Source organism: Mesoplodon bidens, assembly GCF_964165515.1.
Source record: "Mesoplodon bidens genome assembly, chromosome: 6".
Classification (NCBI taxonomy): Eukaryota; Metazoa; Chordata; class Mammalia; order Artiodactyla; family Ziphiidae; genus Mesoplodon; species Mesoplodon bidens.
In genome coordinates, this window is record NC_138162.1 from 7,413,680 (window position 1) to 7,432,025 (window position 18,346).

At 49.5% G+C, this 18,346-nt stretch overlaps 1 protein-coding gene across 5 annotated transcripts in view; it reads right to left on the reverse strand.

Annotated features, from left to right (window-relative positions):
• Positions 1 to 18,346, reverse strand: part of SPTAN1 (spectrin alpha, non-erythrocytic 1) — a 61,640-nt gene that overhangs the window by 22,363 nt on the left and 20,931 nt on the right. For 3 of the 5 annotated variants that reach the window (XM_081238229.1, XM_081238228.1, XM_081238232.1), the window contains exons 10-28: positions 16,627 to 16,728; positions 15,616 to 15,753; positions 15,014 to 15,124; positions 14,372 to 14,449; positions 14,106 to 14,261; positions 13,670 to 13,874; positions 12,955 to 13,136; positions 12,357 to 12,600; positions 12,034 to 12,156; positions 11,266 to 11,483; positions 10,424 to 10,516; positions 9,991 to 10,125; positions 8,773 to 8,921; positions 7,630 to 7,689; positions 6,322 to 6,520; positions 3,954 to 4,058; positions 3,486 to 3,509; positions 2,695 to 2,730; positions 506 to 553 (exon numbers count right to left, since the gene is read on the reverse strand). In XM_081238229.1, the coding sequence (XP_081094355.1) occupies positions 506 to 553; positions 2,695 to 2,730; positions 3,486 to 3,509; positions 3,954 to 4,058; positions 6,322 to 6,520; positions 7,630 to 7,689; positions 8,773 to 8,921; positions 9,991 to 10,125; positions 10,424 to 10,516; positions 11,266 to 11,483; positions 12,034 to 12,156; positions 12,357 to 12,600; positions 12,955 to 13,136; positions 13,670 to 13,874; positions 14,106 to 14,261; positions 14,372 to 14,449; positions 15,014 to 15,124; positions 15,616 to 15,753; positions 16,627 to 16,728 (2,406 nt within the window). The remainder of the gene's footprint in view (positions 1 to 505; positions 554 to 2,694; positions 2,731 to 3,485; positions 3,510 to 3,953; positions 4,059 to 6,321; positions 6,521 to 7,629; positions 7,690 to 8,772; positions 8,922 to 9,990; positions 10,126 to 10,423; positions 10,517 to 11,265; positions 11,484 to 12,033; positions 12,157 to 12,356; positions 12,601 to 12,954; positions 13,137 to 13,669; positions 13,875 to 14,105; positions 14,262 to 14,371; positions 14,450 to 15,013; positions 15,125 to 15,615; positions 15,754 to 16,626; positions 16,729 to 18,346) is intronic. The other 2 variants (XM_081238231.1, XM_081238230.1) reach the window with 2 other exon arrangements.

The following is an 18,346-nucleotide window of genomic DNA, read 5'->3' on the forward strand; positions in this document are numbered from 1 at the left end:
AGCAGCAGGAGAGACGCCGCTGACTTATCTTCACTCTCAGTGCCTAGCCTCAGAGTAACTGCTTCCTAACCACCACCGAGTGGACAAATCCCCAAGGCTACTGCTCCCCAACACCCTGCATGGCTGCATCGCCAGCAGCAGCGGCCCAAGGAGTGCAGTGCGGCGCAGCTGCAGGACCTCGTACTGGGGAGACAAACCAGCTCGGGGTCCAGAAAGGAGGCAAGAAAGGCAGTCACTGCCTTCCAACAATACGCTCCTCGCAGCTCCGGGCCCTCCTGGGGGTGAGGGAAGGAGCTCACCAGGCTCACCGCCAGGACCAGGCAAGCTGAGCACAGCCCCCTGCTGCACAAAGAGAGTAAAGCGAGGCCAGGACACCCTCAGGCCCAGGAGAGTGACAAGTGCTACAGTTCATACAACTGATTAGGACAAGAGCCTTGCTGAAGACAGGAGAAGGAGACAATGAAGGAGACTGGGGAAGACAAGGAAAGCTGCCATGGTTTCTTACCTTGATGGAATTAAAGGTGGCCACGGTGTGAACCATCAGGCGAGCAGACTATGTGGGGAGGAAAGCACAAGAGCACACTAATCAAGTGTCTGCTGAGTAAGAGGGAGATCTGAGATGCAGGTGCTGTTGATTAGGTCCCAAACGTCCACCAAAATGATTGCAAAAGGACACCATCAAATTTCTGAGCAGAGCAGCAATGAGGGCATCAACAACTAGAAAGTCAGGCAGAAACCCAAGTGCACAATCACACCCAACTCAATGATTCATTTTACTCGAAGAGTGAAAAGAGCGGTGAAAACCACAATTAAAACGGCTGGTTGGACAGGAAAAAAAAAAGGCTCAAAGACTACTGACTGGTGTCTTTTTCTTGTCCCTACTACAGGAGAACAGTCCAGAAAACACATTGAGTTGAACAAATGCTGGCGGCTGGGACTATTTACATAGTCAAGGACACCACTAATTTCATTTCTGTTTATGGTTACTGGACTGCGGTTCCTTCTAAGTGTCCCCCTTGAACTAAGGGCAACAGCCTAACTAGATGAAAAAGAAAATACACTGGCGAGTTAGCTTCCTTCTCATCAATGCAGTCACTTCTAAAAATCAAACGCCCCTTGGGATCTCAGAGCCCACCTAGTTTTATCAGAAAGAAACCCTACTTGGCAGGCATCGTGATGCTCGTAATCTTCAAGTATGTAAAGAAAAGGAGGAACTGAGCTTGGATGCAGGCAAGTTAGGCTCCTAGGATGTTCCTGCGACACACCCAGTGACACGTCCAACCAGTGTGGGTGCGTACAGGGTTCAGAAAGCAGACACCCATTGTTTCCAATCCTTTTCAGAAACAGGAGGTACTGACTGGTGTTTGTAAAGTCATCTGAAATACATTTCTGAAAAAATACCTGTTACCAGAAAAACTGGCAAACTCTGGCAGGAGATCAGATAGGTAAGGGTGCTGCTCATTCATGTCACCAATGACTGAATTTTGTTATGCAATGAAAATTAAGATTGAGAAAAGAGAGAGCTGAATCCAAGGAAAATGTACCCTTCCTGCCAGTTTGGAGCCTATTTAATAAGCAGAATGGCCAGAGCCTGGAGGGATAAGGAGGCCAAAGAAACAAACCCCTTTCAGCCTAGGTCCTCACAGCAGGTCAGACCTCATGACAGGGCTGAGAAGTATCAACCTAGGGACCGGTGCGGGGAGACTTTTTGTTTTTAGGTTTTCACGCTTTCTTCAGATTTTAGGAAGGTGTGCTTTTACAAAATAGAAATCTGCTCTTTCTAGCTTGTCTGTAACTCAAGTGGCATATGCCTGAAGAGCTGGGTCAGGAGGAAAGATGCTGGAACTGGCATTTAGGCAGCGAGTTCCACCATCACGGCTATAAACGCTTCACATGAAAAAGCTTATCCCCCGTCCTCCTGGAAGTTATGCCCACCCTGGTCAAGCACCACCCCTGGATCTCTCTGGAATAATGTCCACTGCAGCTGGTAAACATCTGGTGTCCCCCCTTTATGTGTCCCGTCAGGATGTGGACCTTCTCTCAAGCCATTCCTAGGCCACGGGAGAAAGCGGTCAGGCAGACGATGAGTGGAGTTTATGCTCCTTTTCATCCTCACATCATGTGTCCTTTTGGGCTGTAGTCCTATTGGTGGGACCACGCCTGACTATGCAGTGTGACCTCTGTGAACTGCAGTCACCCCTGTAACCTTGGTACCCGAGAGGGAATGATCCCAGGACCCCCCGAGGTACTAAAACCCACAGATGCTCAAGTCCCTTGGAGCCGGCGCCCTGTATGGGCGGGTTCTGCATCCTTGGATTCAACCAACCATGGATCGGATGCTAGTATTTTCCACTGTTGGTTGGTTGAATCCGAGGATGTGGACGCACGGATGTGGAGGGCCAACTGTATACCCCGGCAGCGACAGTGCATGATAAACTCGACCTAACTGAATTTGTGCTGAGCACCTGCAGGGAGACATTTTGCTTCTGTGTATTAAGCACCACATTTCAAGGCATGACAGATTCCAAGAATACAACACCAGGGTCAGAAAGACACCAGGCCAAACAAGTCCAGAAACAACCACAGGCTCAGACAAGCCTAAATACTCAGATAACAGGCACGCCAGAAAAGGACGTAAAGTATTTCTGTTCCTGGAAAACCTTTGGAAATAATAATTTGCACAGAAGCTCTTACCTTCCACGGGGAGGCCGTCTTGGAATCAGTTTCATCCTATTCAAAGAAAAAGGAGGCATTTAGGCAGCCAATCAACTGTGCACAGAACAAAGCAGCCCCAGCCTTCCCTCTGGAGGACAGGAAGTTCACAGAGAAATCAGCTGGAACAGCAATTCCCTCTGTGACTCAGAACTCAACACTGGCTGGCAGCAAACTGCAAGGCTGCTCGAGGGAAACGAAGCAAACAAATAGGAGAGAAAAATTCTTCCTTTTTTAATGCAGTAGGAGAAATGGAGACAATGAGGAAATTTAATAAAATGTCCAGCTTTTCTTTACGTCATATTCAGAGGACTCTTTGAAGAGGGATAAACAAACCTAAAGAATTGCTGTGGAGGGAGATCAGCTAGGTGGTTTGTGACCACCTAGAGGGGTGGGATAGGGAGGGTGGGAGGGAGGGAGACGCAAGAGGGAAGAGATATGGGAACGTATGTATATGTATAACTGATTCACTTTGTTATAAAGCAGAAACTAACACACCATTGTAAAGCAATTATACTCCAATAAAGATGTTAAAAAAAAAAAGAATTGCTGTGGAAAAAGTTCTAGGTAACTGAACAAAGAAAAACTTTTGATCTTTGGAGGATGGCAAATAGAGACCAACTTCTGATATTTCTTTTCCACAGATTTTTACACACAAAAGGCATCTCTTGAGGTTCAAGAACAGAAATCCGTATGAGGCTCTTGACTTTATACTCTTCCCAAGATCTAATCCTTCTCAAGTTCAAGTTCCACACAGGGCACCGGACACTTACCCTGGGCATCGCGCCATACACCTCCTACAAGCAGAGAAGAAAACCAGTTCTATTATTAGAGGAAATACACACTTCTAAGTTACACTCATCACTGTCATGTAAAACCTGGAGACACGGGAGAGAATTACAAAAAGACAGGCAGCCTGACTGGCCAGAGGAACTTCTTAAAAGTCTACAGAGAGACCAAGCATTCCTATGTAATACCTTTTCTTTATTTAAGGAACTGCATGAATTTATTACTAGTTAAGGGCTAAAGAAACATTCAACAACTTCCACAATACTTAGTGGGCCTAAGGAGGAGAGCTGTTTTTCCCTCCCATCAAAGGTAAGCAAGACAGTGCAGGTCACACAGAGAACCTGTGCCCTGGCCACACTCTGTGCTACGAAGCATGCATGCTAGGCTACGCAGGATGAAGGGGGAGCCAAGCTGCTTCCTTAACAGACACCGTGCAGGGGCCAGACCCCCACCTGTTGCTGCACTGCCTGCACCTCCTCCGCCATGAGACCTTCGGACTCCAGGTCTTCAGCCACCTTGTTAATGTCCTTCAGCCGTGACTCATTGGCCTTGAGATCCTTCAAAGAAAAAGACATAATAACTAAAACCCACAACAGCAGTTCAAAGAAGAGCAACACATACTCATAAACCATGGTTTGAATATATAAATTTCTGTCCAATAGGTATCTTATAAATAGTTTTTCTACTCCTTGACGGTCACCTAAATCAGAAAATCCTGATTGTCACTACCAAGGAATTAAGAAAACACCGGAGCATTGGAGACAGTCTGTCTCATGTTTACTGAACTACCTGTAGTTAATAATAATCCATTATTGGGACTCCCCTGATGGCACAGTGGTTAAGAATCCACCTGCCAATGCAGGGGACATGGGTTGAAGCCCTGGTCCAGGAAGATCCCACATGTCGCAGAGCAACTAAGTCTGCAAGCCATAACTACTGAGCCTGTGTGCCACAACTACTGAAGCCCACACACCTAGAGCCCGTGCTCTGCAACAAGAGAAGCCACCGCAATGAGAAGCCCACGCACCACAACGAAGAGTAGCCCCCGCTCACTGCAACTAGAGAAAAGCCCACACGCAACAACGAAGACCCAATGCAGCCATAAATAAATAAATAAATATTTTAAAAATCCATTATTCTGGTTGGAGATTTTTTTTTTTTTTTTTTTTTTTGCGGTACGCAGGCCTCTCACTGCTGTGGCCTCTCCCTCTGCAGAGCAGAGGCTCCGGACGCGCAGGCTCCGCGGCCATGGCTCACGGGCCCAGCCGCTCCGCGGCATGTGGGATCCTCCCGGACCGGGGCACGAACCCGTGTCTCCTGCATTGGCAGGCGGACTCTCAACCACTGCGCCACCAGGGAAGCCCTGGTTGGAGATTTTTAAAAAACCTTTCTTTGTGGGGGACAGGACACATGTCAAAACTGTAATGAAATTTTAATGCTAGCCACTCTGGGAGAAAAGCCCCTCAACCAATCTGAATTGGTTATAAGAATACTTTTTTATTTGGCCATACCGTGTGACGTGCGGGGGTCTTAGTTCCCTGACTGGGGATTGAACCCACACCCCCTGCATTGGGAGTGCAGAGTCTTAACCACTGGACCGCCAGGGAAGTCCCAAGAATACTTTTTTTTTTTTTCAGTACACGGGCCTCTCACTGTTGTGGCCTCTCACTGTTGTGGCCTCTCCCGTTGCGGAGCACAGGCTCCGGATGCGCAGGCTCAGCGGCCATGGCTCACGGGCCCAACCGCTCTGCGGCATGTGGGATCTTCCCGGACCGGGGCACGAACCCGTGTCCCCTGCATCGGCAGGCGGACTCTCAACCACTGCGCCACCAGGGAAGTCCCCAAGAATACTTTTAAACTGAGGAATGGATAAACAAGACGGGTATATACACACCATGGAGCATTAGCCATAACAGTTAACGGATCACTGATCCATCTACAAGGATGAACCTCGACAATGTTATGCTCCGTGAAAGCTGTTAGTCATAAAGTACATGATCTATGATTCCATTTATAGGAAATGTCCAGAATACATAAATCCAGAGACAAGAAGCAGCTCAGCGGCTGCCAGGTGCTGGGGAGGGGAGAGGGGGATAAGGAGTGGCTGCTTAATGGGTCTGTGGTCTCCTTTAAAGTGATAAAAAATGTTTTGGAACTAGACAGAGGGGATGGTAGTGCAACGATGTGAATGAACTAAATGTTTCTGAATTGTACCCTTTAAAATCGTTAACTCTATGTTACGTGAATTTAACCCCAATTAGAAAAACTACTTTTACACGTTTGTATGTTAGGTTTAGGAAAGTTCTTTTTTTTCTTTTAAATATAAATCTGATTCTTTTTTTTTTTAATTTATTTATTTATTTTTGGCTGTGTTGGGTCTTCGTTTCTGTGCGAGGGTTTTCTCTAGTTGCGGCGCGTGGGGGCCACTCTTCATCGCGGTGCGCGGGCCTCTCACCGTCGCGGCCCCTCCTGTTGCGGAGCACAGGCACCAGACGCGCAGGCTCAGTAGTTGTGGCTCACGGGCTTTGTTGCTCCGCGGCATGTGGGATCCTCCCAGACCAGGGTTTGAACCCGTGACCCCTGCACTGGCAGGCAGCCTCTCAACCACTGCACCACCAGGGAAGCCCTAGGAAAGTTCTTAAAATAACATGTAGAAAAAACTGCATGTATTTCCTCAAAACTAAACTGGTGTGAGAAAAGTTTCGATTAAACTCGTTTAAAAATGGCTACAGAGATGAAGGAATATAATCACTGAATTTTCATTCTGGTAAGCCGCAGTCAAAAATCAGGAGAATCAAGTCTCTGAACAACTTTCCGTACCTTCTGGAAGTCATCGAACTTCTTCTGCAGCACCTCGACCTGCTCCAAGTCTGCGCCAACCTCCTCACTCGTCAGGGCCGCTTCCTTCTCGTTGATCCACTGCTGTAGCTCATTCGCTTCACGGAACAGCATAAACTTCTTACAACTCTTCTCCAACATGCCTTTACGCTTCTCCCCCAGTTCCAGCAAAGAACGGTACCTGATGTAATTCGAGAGGGTGACAAGAAGGGGCAGGGGAGACAGTTAGCTTCCTACAGTGGCAAACTACCAGCTGTCTCCACGATGTGGGTCCCAGGCTGTGAGTCGGTAACGATGATGCGCTGGTGACAAAGTATCGGAAGGCAGACGAAGACCCCGAGCACCCACAGACAACCTCAGGGACAAGCACACACTGCACTGTTCACAACTGGCTGGATGGCCCGGCACACTCATGCCCAGCCACGTGCGCACTGACATCACAACCACAAAGGACTGAAACCAAGCGTTGGCACACCACCACGGGCTCCATGCGACTACAGCTGCGAGATGAGATGAACTTGCTGCGCGGAATGTATACAGAGGGCTTGTTCTCCTGCCGTATGATTCTGCCAGCAGCCCCCAGGCGGTGGGGGAAGGTATGCTGAGCTATCTTAAATAGCCTCATATAGGATTTTAGTATCTCCGGAACAGTAGGAAATTTCTACTGTTTCTAAAATAATACATTTATCTCTCAGAAAGTTTTGGCCACTTCAGAAGGAGAAATCACATAAATCACATTTCACTAGCTGAACGTTTCTTATGAAGACTCAAATGACACTCTCACCCTTGGGAACTAAAATACAAAAGACTGAACTTCTAGTATCTTTAGAGATGTGAAAATGACAAACTTAGTACAACTGAGTTAAAATTCAAAAAAAAAAAAAAAATCTAGAATCCAGTCTAAGCTTCCAAAAGTGAAATAAAAATGGAACGAATTACCAAGTATCAGAGCACTTTACGAGGCATGTGGTTTCCTGCCTACTGAGGAGGACTACGGCATCACTGGCCTCCGGGTCTGCTGAGAGTGGCTGGTCCAGCACAAAAGCCACCAGCAGGGGAACCAACAACACTCTGAACACACAGCTGCACAGAAGCAACCAACGAGAGAAGCGGCCACAGCTGACACAGCTTCACCCAAACCCCTTCCCTTGTGAGCGAAAGCTGCTGCCGGAGACGGGCCCCTCCCGCCCCTCGCCTTCCTGGACCCACGAGCGCCTTCAAGAGAAGTGGCAGCGGGAGGACGGACGGGGAGCCAAGGGTGGCGCGCGGCAGAGCCTCCGGCCTACTCACAGTTCTTCCACCTGCTTCATACGCAGAGACACGCTGCCGGCCTCCTTAGTTACGCGCGGCCTGCACAGAGGGGTAGCAAAAGCACGCACGGATTAGTGGGTTAATCCACGGGGATGGAAGGCGGCGGCTCCGATGGGTGCTGTGACGGCGGAGGCTTTGAGTGGGGAAACTTTGGGAGTCATTCAAGAGGTCTTGGAAGCAGGCCAGGCCGGGAGTAAAATCACAGTAAGGAAAGAGCAGGAAAATCAAATTAAATTAGAGGGTTAGTTCACCTTCATTTTCCTGACGTCTGCCACGCTTAAGGCAGTAAACGTTCCTGAGCTAGAAACACTGGTCACTTCGCAGAGCCAGGCCAGGGGATACAGTGACCACCCCGAGGAAGAGATTTTCCTGAGGGCTAACACGCAACTGTAGTCAGATATCTGGTCCGCTTTTTTGCTCTCGTATTTATGATCCAGGCCAAAACCTCTCATTCTTGTCTTAACAGTAACAGAAAACGTCTAATTAAGTGTATAAATAACCGATCTTCGCGGGATCATCAGGGTCAGAAAAGTCCTATTATCCTAAACTCCAGTGAGGATGTATTTTCTGGATCTCTCCCAAGCGTCTAAAGCTTTTGATTTCATTAGCAGAGTAAGATATGCCCTAAAGAAGGGACATAGGTCTTTATGGGGGCTTAGCTACAAGACAGAGGACAGAGCCGTTTCATAAAAAATACACTCCATTCTCAGAGCACAAAGTCAAGACAGAGACGCTCTCTACGCGGCCTTTTACAAAGGGCAGAGCAGGAGGGGTGTGGAACAGCTAAAAACCCAATTTCAAGAACATCTCCTGACCCGGAGGACAAAGACTGAGATGGTAATAATTAGCAAATGTCTAGGAAAAGAAACTTGCCAATGCACGGGAAGACAACAAAACAAAGGAAAATAAAGGTACGGGTCAGGGATGTTAGGTTCCAACAGAGTTGTGTGGGTTAGAAGTGACCCGGGAAAGGCAGCAAGAGTGTGTTCTTGAGTGCAGACAGGCATCATGAGAGCATCTGCTCCGGAGCCTCGGGACCCTGCCTAAACCTCAGCCCATGCGTGACGCAGACTAAGCCCCACGCGGCGCTGGGCCCTTCAAGCCCGATGGCGAGGCCCTTACTGGTTGTCGATCTGCTCCTGCCGCAACGCGATGCTGCCCTGCTCCTCCAGGAGGTTCTCCCGGGAGGCCGACTGCGCAGGGTCCAGCTTCTTCACGTAAGCGGCCGGCACGAAACCCTGACGATCGTTCACCTCCACTTTCCACCAGTCCTAAGGGGAAAAAAAGAGAGACTTGAAAGCCAATTCCTCCCCTGAGGAAGGAAGAATCCAAGGAGGCCTGTGTGCATACAAAAGAAAGCTCTAGTCACGTCAAGAGAATCCCGAGACGTGCCAAGTATGCAGAGGGTCACGAGTGCAGCCCCGATGACTCGGGGCAGGAAGGCCAGCCTTCTCTTCGTGTAGACGCCCTGCAACTGTGCTAACACTGCAGCCGTGAGCCACGCTTGAGTAAGTTAAGTGAAATTAAATAAAAACGCAGCTGCACTTGCCACATGTGAAGTACTTCACAACCACCTGCGGTTAGCAGCTACTGTAGGGCCAACACAGACATAAAACATCCACCACCACAGAAAGTTCTACTGGACGATGCTGCTGTTGAGTAAATCAGTCAGACCGGATGGTCAGTTGAGGGTGAGAGTCAACACAAAGACACCAGCCAGGTTTTCTCAAACTCCCACAACTAGGGTAAGCTGAGGGTGTGGGAATAGGAGGTTCTTGACAACGGCCGGGCTGAGGACACTTCCCCAGCCTAGACCAAGACGGGAGGCAGGCTCTTTGGGGATCAGTCCTACGACACGTGGACGACCATGGCCTCACTCCAAGGACAGTGCCAAACCAGAATGTGTCAGGCGAGAAACGCTGATGAAGCAGGCAGCGTTTAAGTTTGAGAAGACGGAGCCTACGGGGTGACGTCGGCGCCGTCTTCAACTGTCTGCTGTAGTCGTACAGTCTAGAACCAACAGGTACAAGCTACAGAGGAGCAGACTTTGGTTCAAGAGAGAAAAAAATTCCACGTGGAATTTTTTTCAATGGTGAAGAAAGCTACCCTTGAGAGGGTGGGTCATTACACTAGCTTCCGGGTATTCAAGGAAACAAGACTGGTCATCTTGATCACAGGCAAAACAGGATAAACCTGTACAAAGTGGGAGGTGGACCAGGGAACTAAAGTCTTCAAATTCGAAACCAGCCTCATCCTGGAAAGACACACTCCCAAGACACCCAACTGAGCGACACTGGCGGTGCTGACGGAGAGCCGCCCACGGCCTCTTTCCGCGCTTGCCTTGTTGGTGCTGTTGAGCAAGGTGAGGATGTCTCCCTTCTTCATGGTCACCTCTCGAGGGCTCTTCTCCTGATAGTCGTAGAGCGCCAAGACCAGCTCCTTCCCGGTCTCGTCATCCATGGGGGCCACTTGTTGCTAAAAATCCAAAGGAAGGGCAGACAAAGTTACAGGATGTCCCCGGTGTGCCACCTAAGCCCACGGCGGATTCCAACTTCCACAGCTGTCCCAAATTGACCAAACACACCTTTGTGAGAGTCCTTCTCTGAAGCTACCAACAAAATCTGATTCAGGAAGTTCAGCTGTCTGGGATCTTTAAGGTCACAAGAACAACACCTATGACCGTGACACCTGCCGGCCACATCCGGGTCCTTCACCTTCCCCGCCCCCCCCGCCCCCAGGGAACGCACAGCTGCTGAATGGAAGCCACACTCACCCGGCACGACTGGGCCTGCTCTCTCAGAGCCTGGATGCTGCTGCCGTAAGCGCTGAGATCCGACATCAAAGCCTCGTGTTTCTTTAGCAGAGCCTGGAGCCAAAAGGACACACGGCGACCCTGAGCAAGAAGCCAGAGCCGGCCCGCTGCCTCTGAAATCTGTTTAGTTACCTGGCGACCTGATCGGTCCTCCACTCTCTCCCCCTTTTTGATCAACATTTAATTTGGAGGAAATACTGTGATTTCTATTATCATCTTTTCAGCCTGCCTCTACATGCTTAACTACGCAACCCGTGAAACACATGAAGGGACATAAAGAACATCACACGTACAGCGGGTCCACCCCCTTCCTAAGAAATACACATTCCCGACAAGTGGCAGCTCCCTCGTCCAGGGAACCCCATTCCCCGCCACACTCGGTGCTTCTCCATTTTCCTCTACCGCCACTTCCAAAAATCATCTCAGGTCGTGTCAATATTCAGCTCACTGTGGTGTTTGTGAAGACTGGCAAGAGAAGAGGCAGGCACATGGCTACACCTAGACCTTTATGAATAACATTTAAGGGGTCCACTAAAAAAAGATAACTAACAAAGAACTGTGTTTCTGGACATATGTGTACGCAGATGGGGGAGGAAAGATGAAACAAGAATGGAGAAATGGTCACGGCTGATGGTGAAAGGCTGTCTCCTCTCTTCTTTAAGTAGGACTGAATTTCCATAGTAAACAGGGAAAAAAGACGCTGAAACCCTTTGAAGAGCGACAACCGTGAGGCTGCACCTTCCACGCGGTCGTTCTCCTAACCAGCCCCCAGCCCGAGCGCGGCAGCCCCCAGCTCGTCTCACCTCAGCCGAGTCCTCGTCCTTCCCATAGTCGGTGCTGCCTACGATGGGCTCCTTCTCCCGCATCCACGACTCGGCCTCGTTGGCGTCGGCGAAGTACTGCTGGGCCTGCAGCGAGTCTTCCAGGTCCTGCCGCCGCTGGGAGGCCTTGGATTTCAGCGACTCCCACTTCTGGTTCAGCTCGTGGAGCTTGGCCTTCACGTCCTCTGCAGCAAAATGGCCTGCGAGGCGGGCAGGGGAGGGAGGACAAGGAGGAGCACAGGGACGCGTTGCAGCAGGACAAAAACGTCCTCTGTGCGCTCGCAGCACCGACGACACTACATCCTGGGGAGCCAGGCCCCTTCCGGGTTCCAGCCCAACAGATCTGCTTGTCTTCTGCCTCCTCAAACCATGAGGTCTATCTAGACTCTAAGAAGCAGGTATCCCTAGTTGGCATCAGTGATGTTATCATAAAGAAACAATAAAAGTAACAGCCCCCACTGCCCTGACTCCCAGTCACGGAGGCTCGCACCTGCCGGGCACCGTCTCTGGCTCCTCAGTGTCTGACCCCGTTTAACCCTCACAACTGTGGGAGCAGGTGGTATCATCCCCGCCTCACAGGTGACAAGTTCAGCTCAGAGAGGTTATATGGGCAACTCAAAGTCATAGTCAGGAGAGAGTGGGGACGGTCTCCAACCCTACAGCCCAGCCTGACTCGGGTCCACGCACTCAGCCTTCCAAGAAGAGCGCCCTGGGGAATGAGAGTGAAGCCACTTCTCCGACGACACTCACCTTCATCCACCATGGCGTTCCCCTTCTGTGTAACTGCTTTGATGCGGGGCTCGTGTCCGGCAATCTCTGCTTGTAGGGCTTGGTGTTTCTTTAGCAGATTCTGGACTCCAATTAAATCTTTGCCTGAAAGAGAAGCCACTCCCAAGTCGCCCAAGCCATCAAGAGAAGAGGAAGCATACCTGTCACTTGGCTTCCACCCTGGTTTACCTCAACTTCCAGCTCAACGTAAGCTTGACCTTGCTCATTCTGACACTGGTCCCCTTCCTGCCATAAGGGTAGAGCCCTTTCCCAACTGGATTCCCATCTGATGGCGGGAGGCTGACCTCTGTTGGTGGATGCAGCGATGGGTTCTTTCTCTCGAATCCATGTCTCCTCATCCTCGACATCACGGAAGAGCTGCTGCAGACGCAGAGAATCCGCCAGCTTCTGCTTGCGGGCCATCATGGGCTCCTTGAGCGCCTCGTAGCGAGCCACCAGGGCTTCCTGCTTCTTCTGGATGTTTTCAGCGTCAAAGTGGCCAGCGTCCTGGAACTGGCGGGCCTGGATGGTGACGCCATCGATTCGATCCTGGGAACGGGCAGGACAGTCTCGGAAGCCTGGCCCGGTGAGCGGCCACTACGTGCTGGACGTTTCTAGGCCGACTTTATGACGTCAGGTGCGGTTTGCTCACATACCGAGAAACCATAACACTGTCCTTTTCCCACACCCGAGAGCATTCTTTCTGCCACTGCTTCCCCTCATTCTGGGATCCCAGAAAGGTCCGAGGGAAGGCGGTCTAATTTGAACAGAAGCATATGGCGCAAACGTGGTTCTCTAAGAAAATCAACACACTTCATCCCTCCCCGCACCAGCTGCTCCCGACTGACCGGCCGCTCTCACTCCTGCGCTCACTGGCCCAGACGCCGCGCCCGGTCCCCGTACCTGGTGCGCTGCCACGTCAGCCTCCAGCAGGGCGTGCTTCTTCTGGAGGTTCTGGACATTGGTAAGGTCTTTGCCGTAATCGTCCGAAGCCAGGTGACCTTCCACTTCGTACAGCCACAGTTCGATGTCCTCAACGTTGCGGTTAAACTGCTGCTGCTGGTTAGCCTCACGGAGCTTTATTCCTAGTCCAGGAGGCAAGTGGGATTTCGTTAGTCAACATCACCCTTCTGCCAGCGCTGCTCTCAACCAATGCGCCTCACAGCAGGACCACGGGGCAGGATGTTAGTCACAGCTTCACTGCTATCAAGAGGGTAAAGAAAAACCGCAACCTCTGCTCTACCTTTTAGATGCTGATTGGAAGTCGTTTAAGAAGCCTTCTAACCCCCAGGGGATAGGGTCTGGCGAACGGTTACCTGCCCTTGGCTCACGGCTGAGCTCTGACTTTCAGTGATGAGGCCTAATTCAGTGAGGCCCAACGACCAAATCATCCCCTTCTCACTCAGGCTCCCTGCCCTCCCTGACCAGCACGCTCAACCACATTCACCAAATCAGCAGAGCATCAGGAACCCAGGGCAGGTGACTCCTACCCAGGAAGTGAGCCCGAGGGCCCAGGTCACCCAGCTCAGCTTTCCTGGGTGGCACATGTCTCCAAAACACGGAACGAGGGAGGAAGATTTAATTCCCCAAACGGCCTCCCGTGCACACCTCCTCTCACCTTTTAGTTCCGTGGCCTCCAGCAGTTTCTTCCACAAACTGATGACCTCATTCATTCGAGCTGCCACCTCGTCCTTGGCGTAGTGGTTGACGTCAATCAGCTTTTGCCCGGCTTTCTCCAGGGCGTCAATGCGGCTCTGGTTTGCCGAGAGCTCGGCCTCAAAAGCCTGATGCTTCTGTACTTTCCCCTGCAGGTTGGATGGGTCCTGCCAAGGCAAGGAAGAAGGGGGTTCTATCTTGAACCTCAGGACATCAAGTTACACTGCATTACCCTCACACTTATCTTTATAGGGGGACGTATAAAACGGCCAGCTTATATTAAATAGTGTGTATTTTGAAATTTCCAATTTCTTTATTTAGCTACAATTTATCTGTGAGTGCTGTGCTTACTTAGCTTACTAACCAAGTGCTACATGGCAATGCTAACGGGACATTACTTTATAAGCTTCGTCCGTGGCGGTTTTCATCTTCTCATTGACCCAACTCTTGAGCTCATCGGAGTCACGGAAAAACTGCTGCAAGTGGAAGGAATCAGCCAGCTGGGCCCGGCGATACATGGCTCTCTCGTGAAGCGCGTTGCGGCGGCTCAACAGCTGGAAGGCAAGGCTCCCTGTGAATCTCCAGCTCTTACCCCCCAGCGGATCAGGCTCAGAAGGGCCACCCACGGACAGAAAGGAGGTGTGTAAAGAGGCTGCACACTCACTGCATCTCGGCGAGTAGCCACATCTTCCATCGCATAGTGGTTGTTCTGAATTAGCTTGGTGGCAAACTCGTCTAAGGCCTAGGAAGAAGAATAAGGTTCTTCAGTGGTGAGCGACTCTTCCACAGCTTGGCCCCCAGAGGAAAGTGCAGAACAGGGCACGGAATGCTCTAGACCTGAACACAGGTCAAGGCTGTCACTCTGAGGTTTGCTAGGACAACCTTTATCCCTCAACTGTTGAGTTTTTGCTTGATGTTCTTACAGGGCACAGAGTTACGCTAGCTTCACTCAGGACCGGAGACATTAGCTGCAGCTAACGTCACAGCAGGAACTGACGGAGTCAGATATGGGTCAACAGCCTTTCAACTCCTACTTCTAAGGTCTGTGTTCAATGGGAAAATATCTCTTACAATAATTCTTCATTACTTTTAGAGGAAGGTAATCTCAACTTGGAGGTTTACATCTAGAAAATGACTTCATTCAAGAAGTCGTGCTGTGTCTCCAACACGGTGGTCAATCATCACCGTGAGACTTTAAGCACCCGGAGCCTTCACTGAATCTGCTCAGAAACCTTTTGGAACAGGACGAGACCTCTGCTGCCTCTCATGATCATCTGAAGGCACTGACAGCAAGGAGGGGTCTTACTGTAATCTTCTCCTCCTGGGCGCTGAGGGATTTCTCGAAGTCCTCGTGCTTCTTGAGAAGCGCTTCCACGCTATCCAAGGAATCTCCCAGGTCTTCATTCAACAGGAACGCCTTACAAGAGGAAACAAAGTGTTGAGATAATGTCTGATTCCTTTCACCTCCTAAGGCTGGAAAGCAAAGGCTATTCTGGCAGAAGGACACAAAGAAGGAAAGAAGTTCTATGGCTATTAAACCTTCAAACCTCCCCCAGAAAGCCAGAAGTCTCTTCACATTCCCTTAAAACCAATCCAACAAGAGCATGAAATCCTTACTCCACATTCCACTGAAACTTTTTTCCAATAGCTTCTGTTGCTTCTATCAGATTTAAATTACGTATAATGCTACGTTCTAAAGAAACAAAATCTCTTTAACAAAACACTTCACACCATCACACTCCCCTGAAAAACTGGGGCCTTTCAATCTCGGCAGCAAGGACCGTGCTGACAGAGCCCACAGAAGCTGGCAACCCCTCCACCTGACGCAGAACTGAACCAGTGGTGATCCCCGCACAGGATGCGCTGAGCGGCGGACGGCGCAGGCGGCCGGTGCCCATCCCCAATCACCTCCTGTTTGCTCATCCAGTTGTCCACCTGCTCGGTGTCGCGGTAGAAGAGCTGCAGGTCCATGCACTGCTCATACTGCTGCCGCCGCAGCTCCCACAGCTCCAGCAGCGCGGCCCGCTCCTCGGAGAGGACGGTCAGCTGGGAGGGAGAGGGGGCAGGCGGAGGGAACCTCAGTGCCCACGGACGCTGGGCAGACACAGAGGCTGCCCTGGCATTTCCAACCCTCTGCCAACCTTCAGGCCTCTGCTCTGATTTAAATAAGAGAAGGAGAACATTTCCTTGCACATGTCAGGCAAGCCACAAGAAACCACAGATCCTGAGCGGCTTGCTGAAAGTTTATGTTAAACCTAAGAGGGGAGGCCCTGCTCGAACGAATCTAGAATTAATTTATTGCCACATTATCACAAATAATGTTAGGCAAAAATGGCAAATAAACCCCTAGGTAGAAAAAGGGCATCTATGTAAAAGTGGGGCAGCATAAATGGAGTAGGGGCTCTTAGGTGAGAGATGTCAGCTGAGTGGGTACTCCCCAGAATATGCTGACGAGACCCATGAATGCCCTAGGCTTAATTTTTAGGCTGTAAAGTTAACGACAATAAAGTGTGTCTTTGAAATGTCTCTTCTTGGTCTCTATAATATTAAAATATATATCATTATCTAATGTTCCTCAGGCATCTTCATAAAGATACTTTGGAACTCGAGAATTATACACACACACAAATAATTTAACACAAATTTGCTTCCTCTCCGCTCCAACTACTAATGCAGGACTCGGCTCCCTGCAAAGCCCCCTTTAAGTAGGACGTGTGCTGCATGTATCCCAAACAAATGGAACTTTCTCTCCCTGATCAATCACCACACATATTCTTTTTAAATCTCTGGAGTTGCTGCTTCCAGGCGGCATCTCTTGTGTAAGTTTTCTCACACACCAGGGTGAATGCAACGTCTGGATATTTAAGGCTGGATAATAGCTTTTGGAGACTTAGTAAAAGAGTCTTCCTCCTCTCTTACCTTCTCCCTCACTTCATCTGAGGCGTAATGACCAGCAGCAAGCAGGGCCTGTCCAGACTCATCTGCAGATTTAAAGCTATCTTCATGAGCGTCAATTTCACCCTAACGGAGGGAAAAAAAGGACAATTTATGCCCAGCATCTTGCAAAAGAAGCAGCTACTGAATTTCACATAATCATTACAAATCAGGAATATCACATCTAGAATGTGGAAAAAATCAAAGATAAGGCCAGGTTTCCTAATAACAGCCTAGGTCATCAAACAGGAGAGCATCATTTATTAAGAAGTCTGTTTCCCAACCTAAGTGTCCATCATCAGATGAATGGATAAAGAAGATGTAGCACATATATACAATGGAATATTACTCAGCTATAAAAAGAAATGAAATTGAGCTATTTGTAATGAGGTGGATAGACCTAGAGTCTGTCATACAGAGTGAAGTAAGTCAGAAAGAGAAAGACAAATACCATATGCTAACACATATATATGGAATTTAAGAAAAAAACAATGTCATAAAGAACCTAGGGGTAAAACAGGAATAAAGACACAGACCTACTTAAAAATGGACTTGAGGATATGGGGAGGGGGAAGGGTAAGCTGTGACAAAGTGAAAGAGCGGCATGGACATATATACACTACCAAACGTAAAATAGTGGGAAGCAGCCGCATAGCACAGGGAGATCAGCTTGGTGTTTTGTGACCGCCTGGAGGGGTGGGATAGGGAGAGTGGGAGGGAGGGAGACGCAAGAGGGAAGGGATATGGGAACAGATGTATATGTATAACTGATTCACTTTGTTATAAAGCAGAAACTAATAAAAAAAAAAAGAGGGAAAAATTTTAAGAAAAAAAAAAAAGAAGTCTGTTTCCTACTGGCTTTTCGTGCCACCTGTCAAACTGTCAAGTTTCCACACATCTACAGGGTCTGAGCTCTCTCTCTTCTGTTCCATTGGTCTACTTTGGGTCTTCCTTGTGCCAGATGGATTTTTTTTTTTTAACATTTAAAAAAATTAATTAATTTATTTATTTTTGGCTGCGTACGGCCTTCTCATTATGGTGGCTCCTCTTATTGCAGAGCACAGGCTCTAGAGCGCAGGCTCAGTAGTTGTGGCTCAAGGGCTTAGTAGCTCCACAGCATGTGGGATCTTCCCGGACCAGAGCTCGAACCCATGTCCCCTGCACTGGCAGGTGGATTCTTTGTTTTAAATAAATTTATTTTATTTTATTTTTGGCTGCATTGGGTCTTCGTTACTGCACGTGGGCTTTTCTCTGATTGTGGCGAGCGGGGGCTACTCTTTGTTGTGGTGCGCAGGCTTCTCATTGTGGTGGCTTCTCCTGTTGGGAGCATGGGCTCTATGTGCGTGGGCTTCAGTAGTTGTGGCACACGGGCTCAGTAGTTGTGGCACACGGGCTCAGTAGTTGTGGCTCGTGGGCTCTAGAGCACAGGATCAGTAGTTGTGGCGCATGGGCTTAGTTGCTCCACGGCATGTGGGATCTTCCCGGACCAGGGCTCGAGCCCGTGTCCCCTGCACTGGCAGGCGGATTCTTTTTTCTTAATAAATTTATTTTATTTTATTTTTGGCTGCATTGGGTCTTTGTTGCTGCACGGGGGCTTTTCTCTGGTTGTGGCGAGCGGGGGCTACTCTTTGTTGTGGTGCGCAGGCTTCTCATTGTGGTGGCTTCTCCTGTTGGGAGCATGGGCTCTATGTGCGTGGGCTTCAGT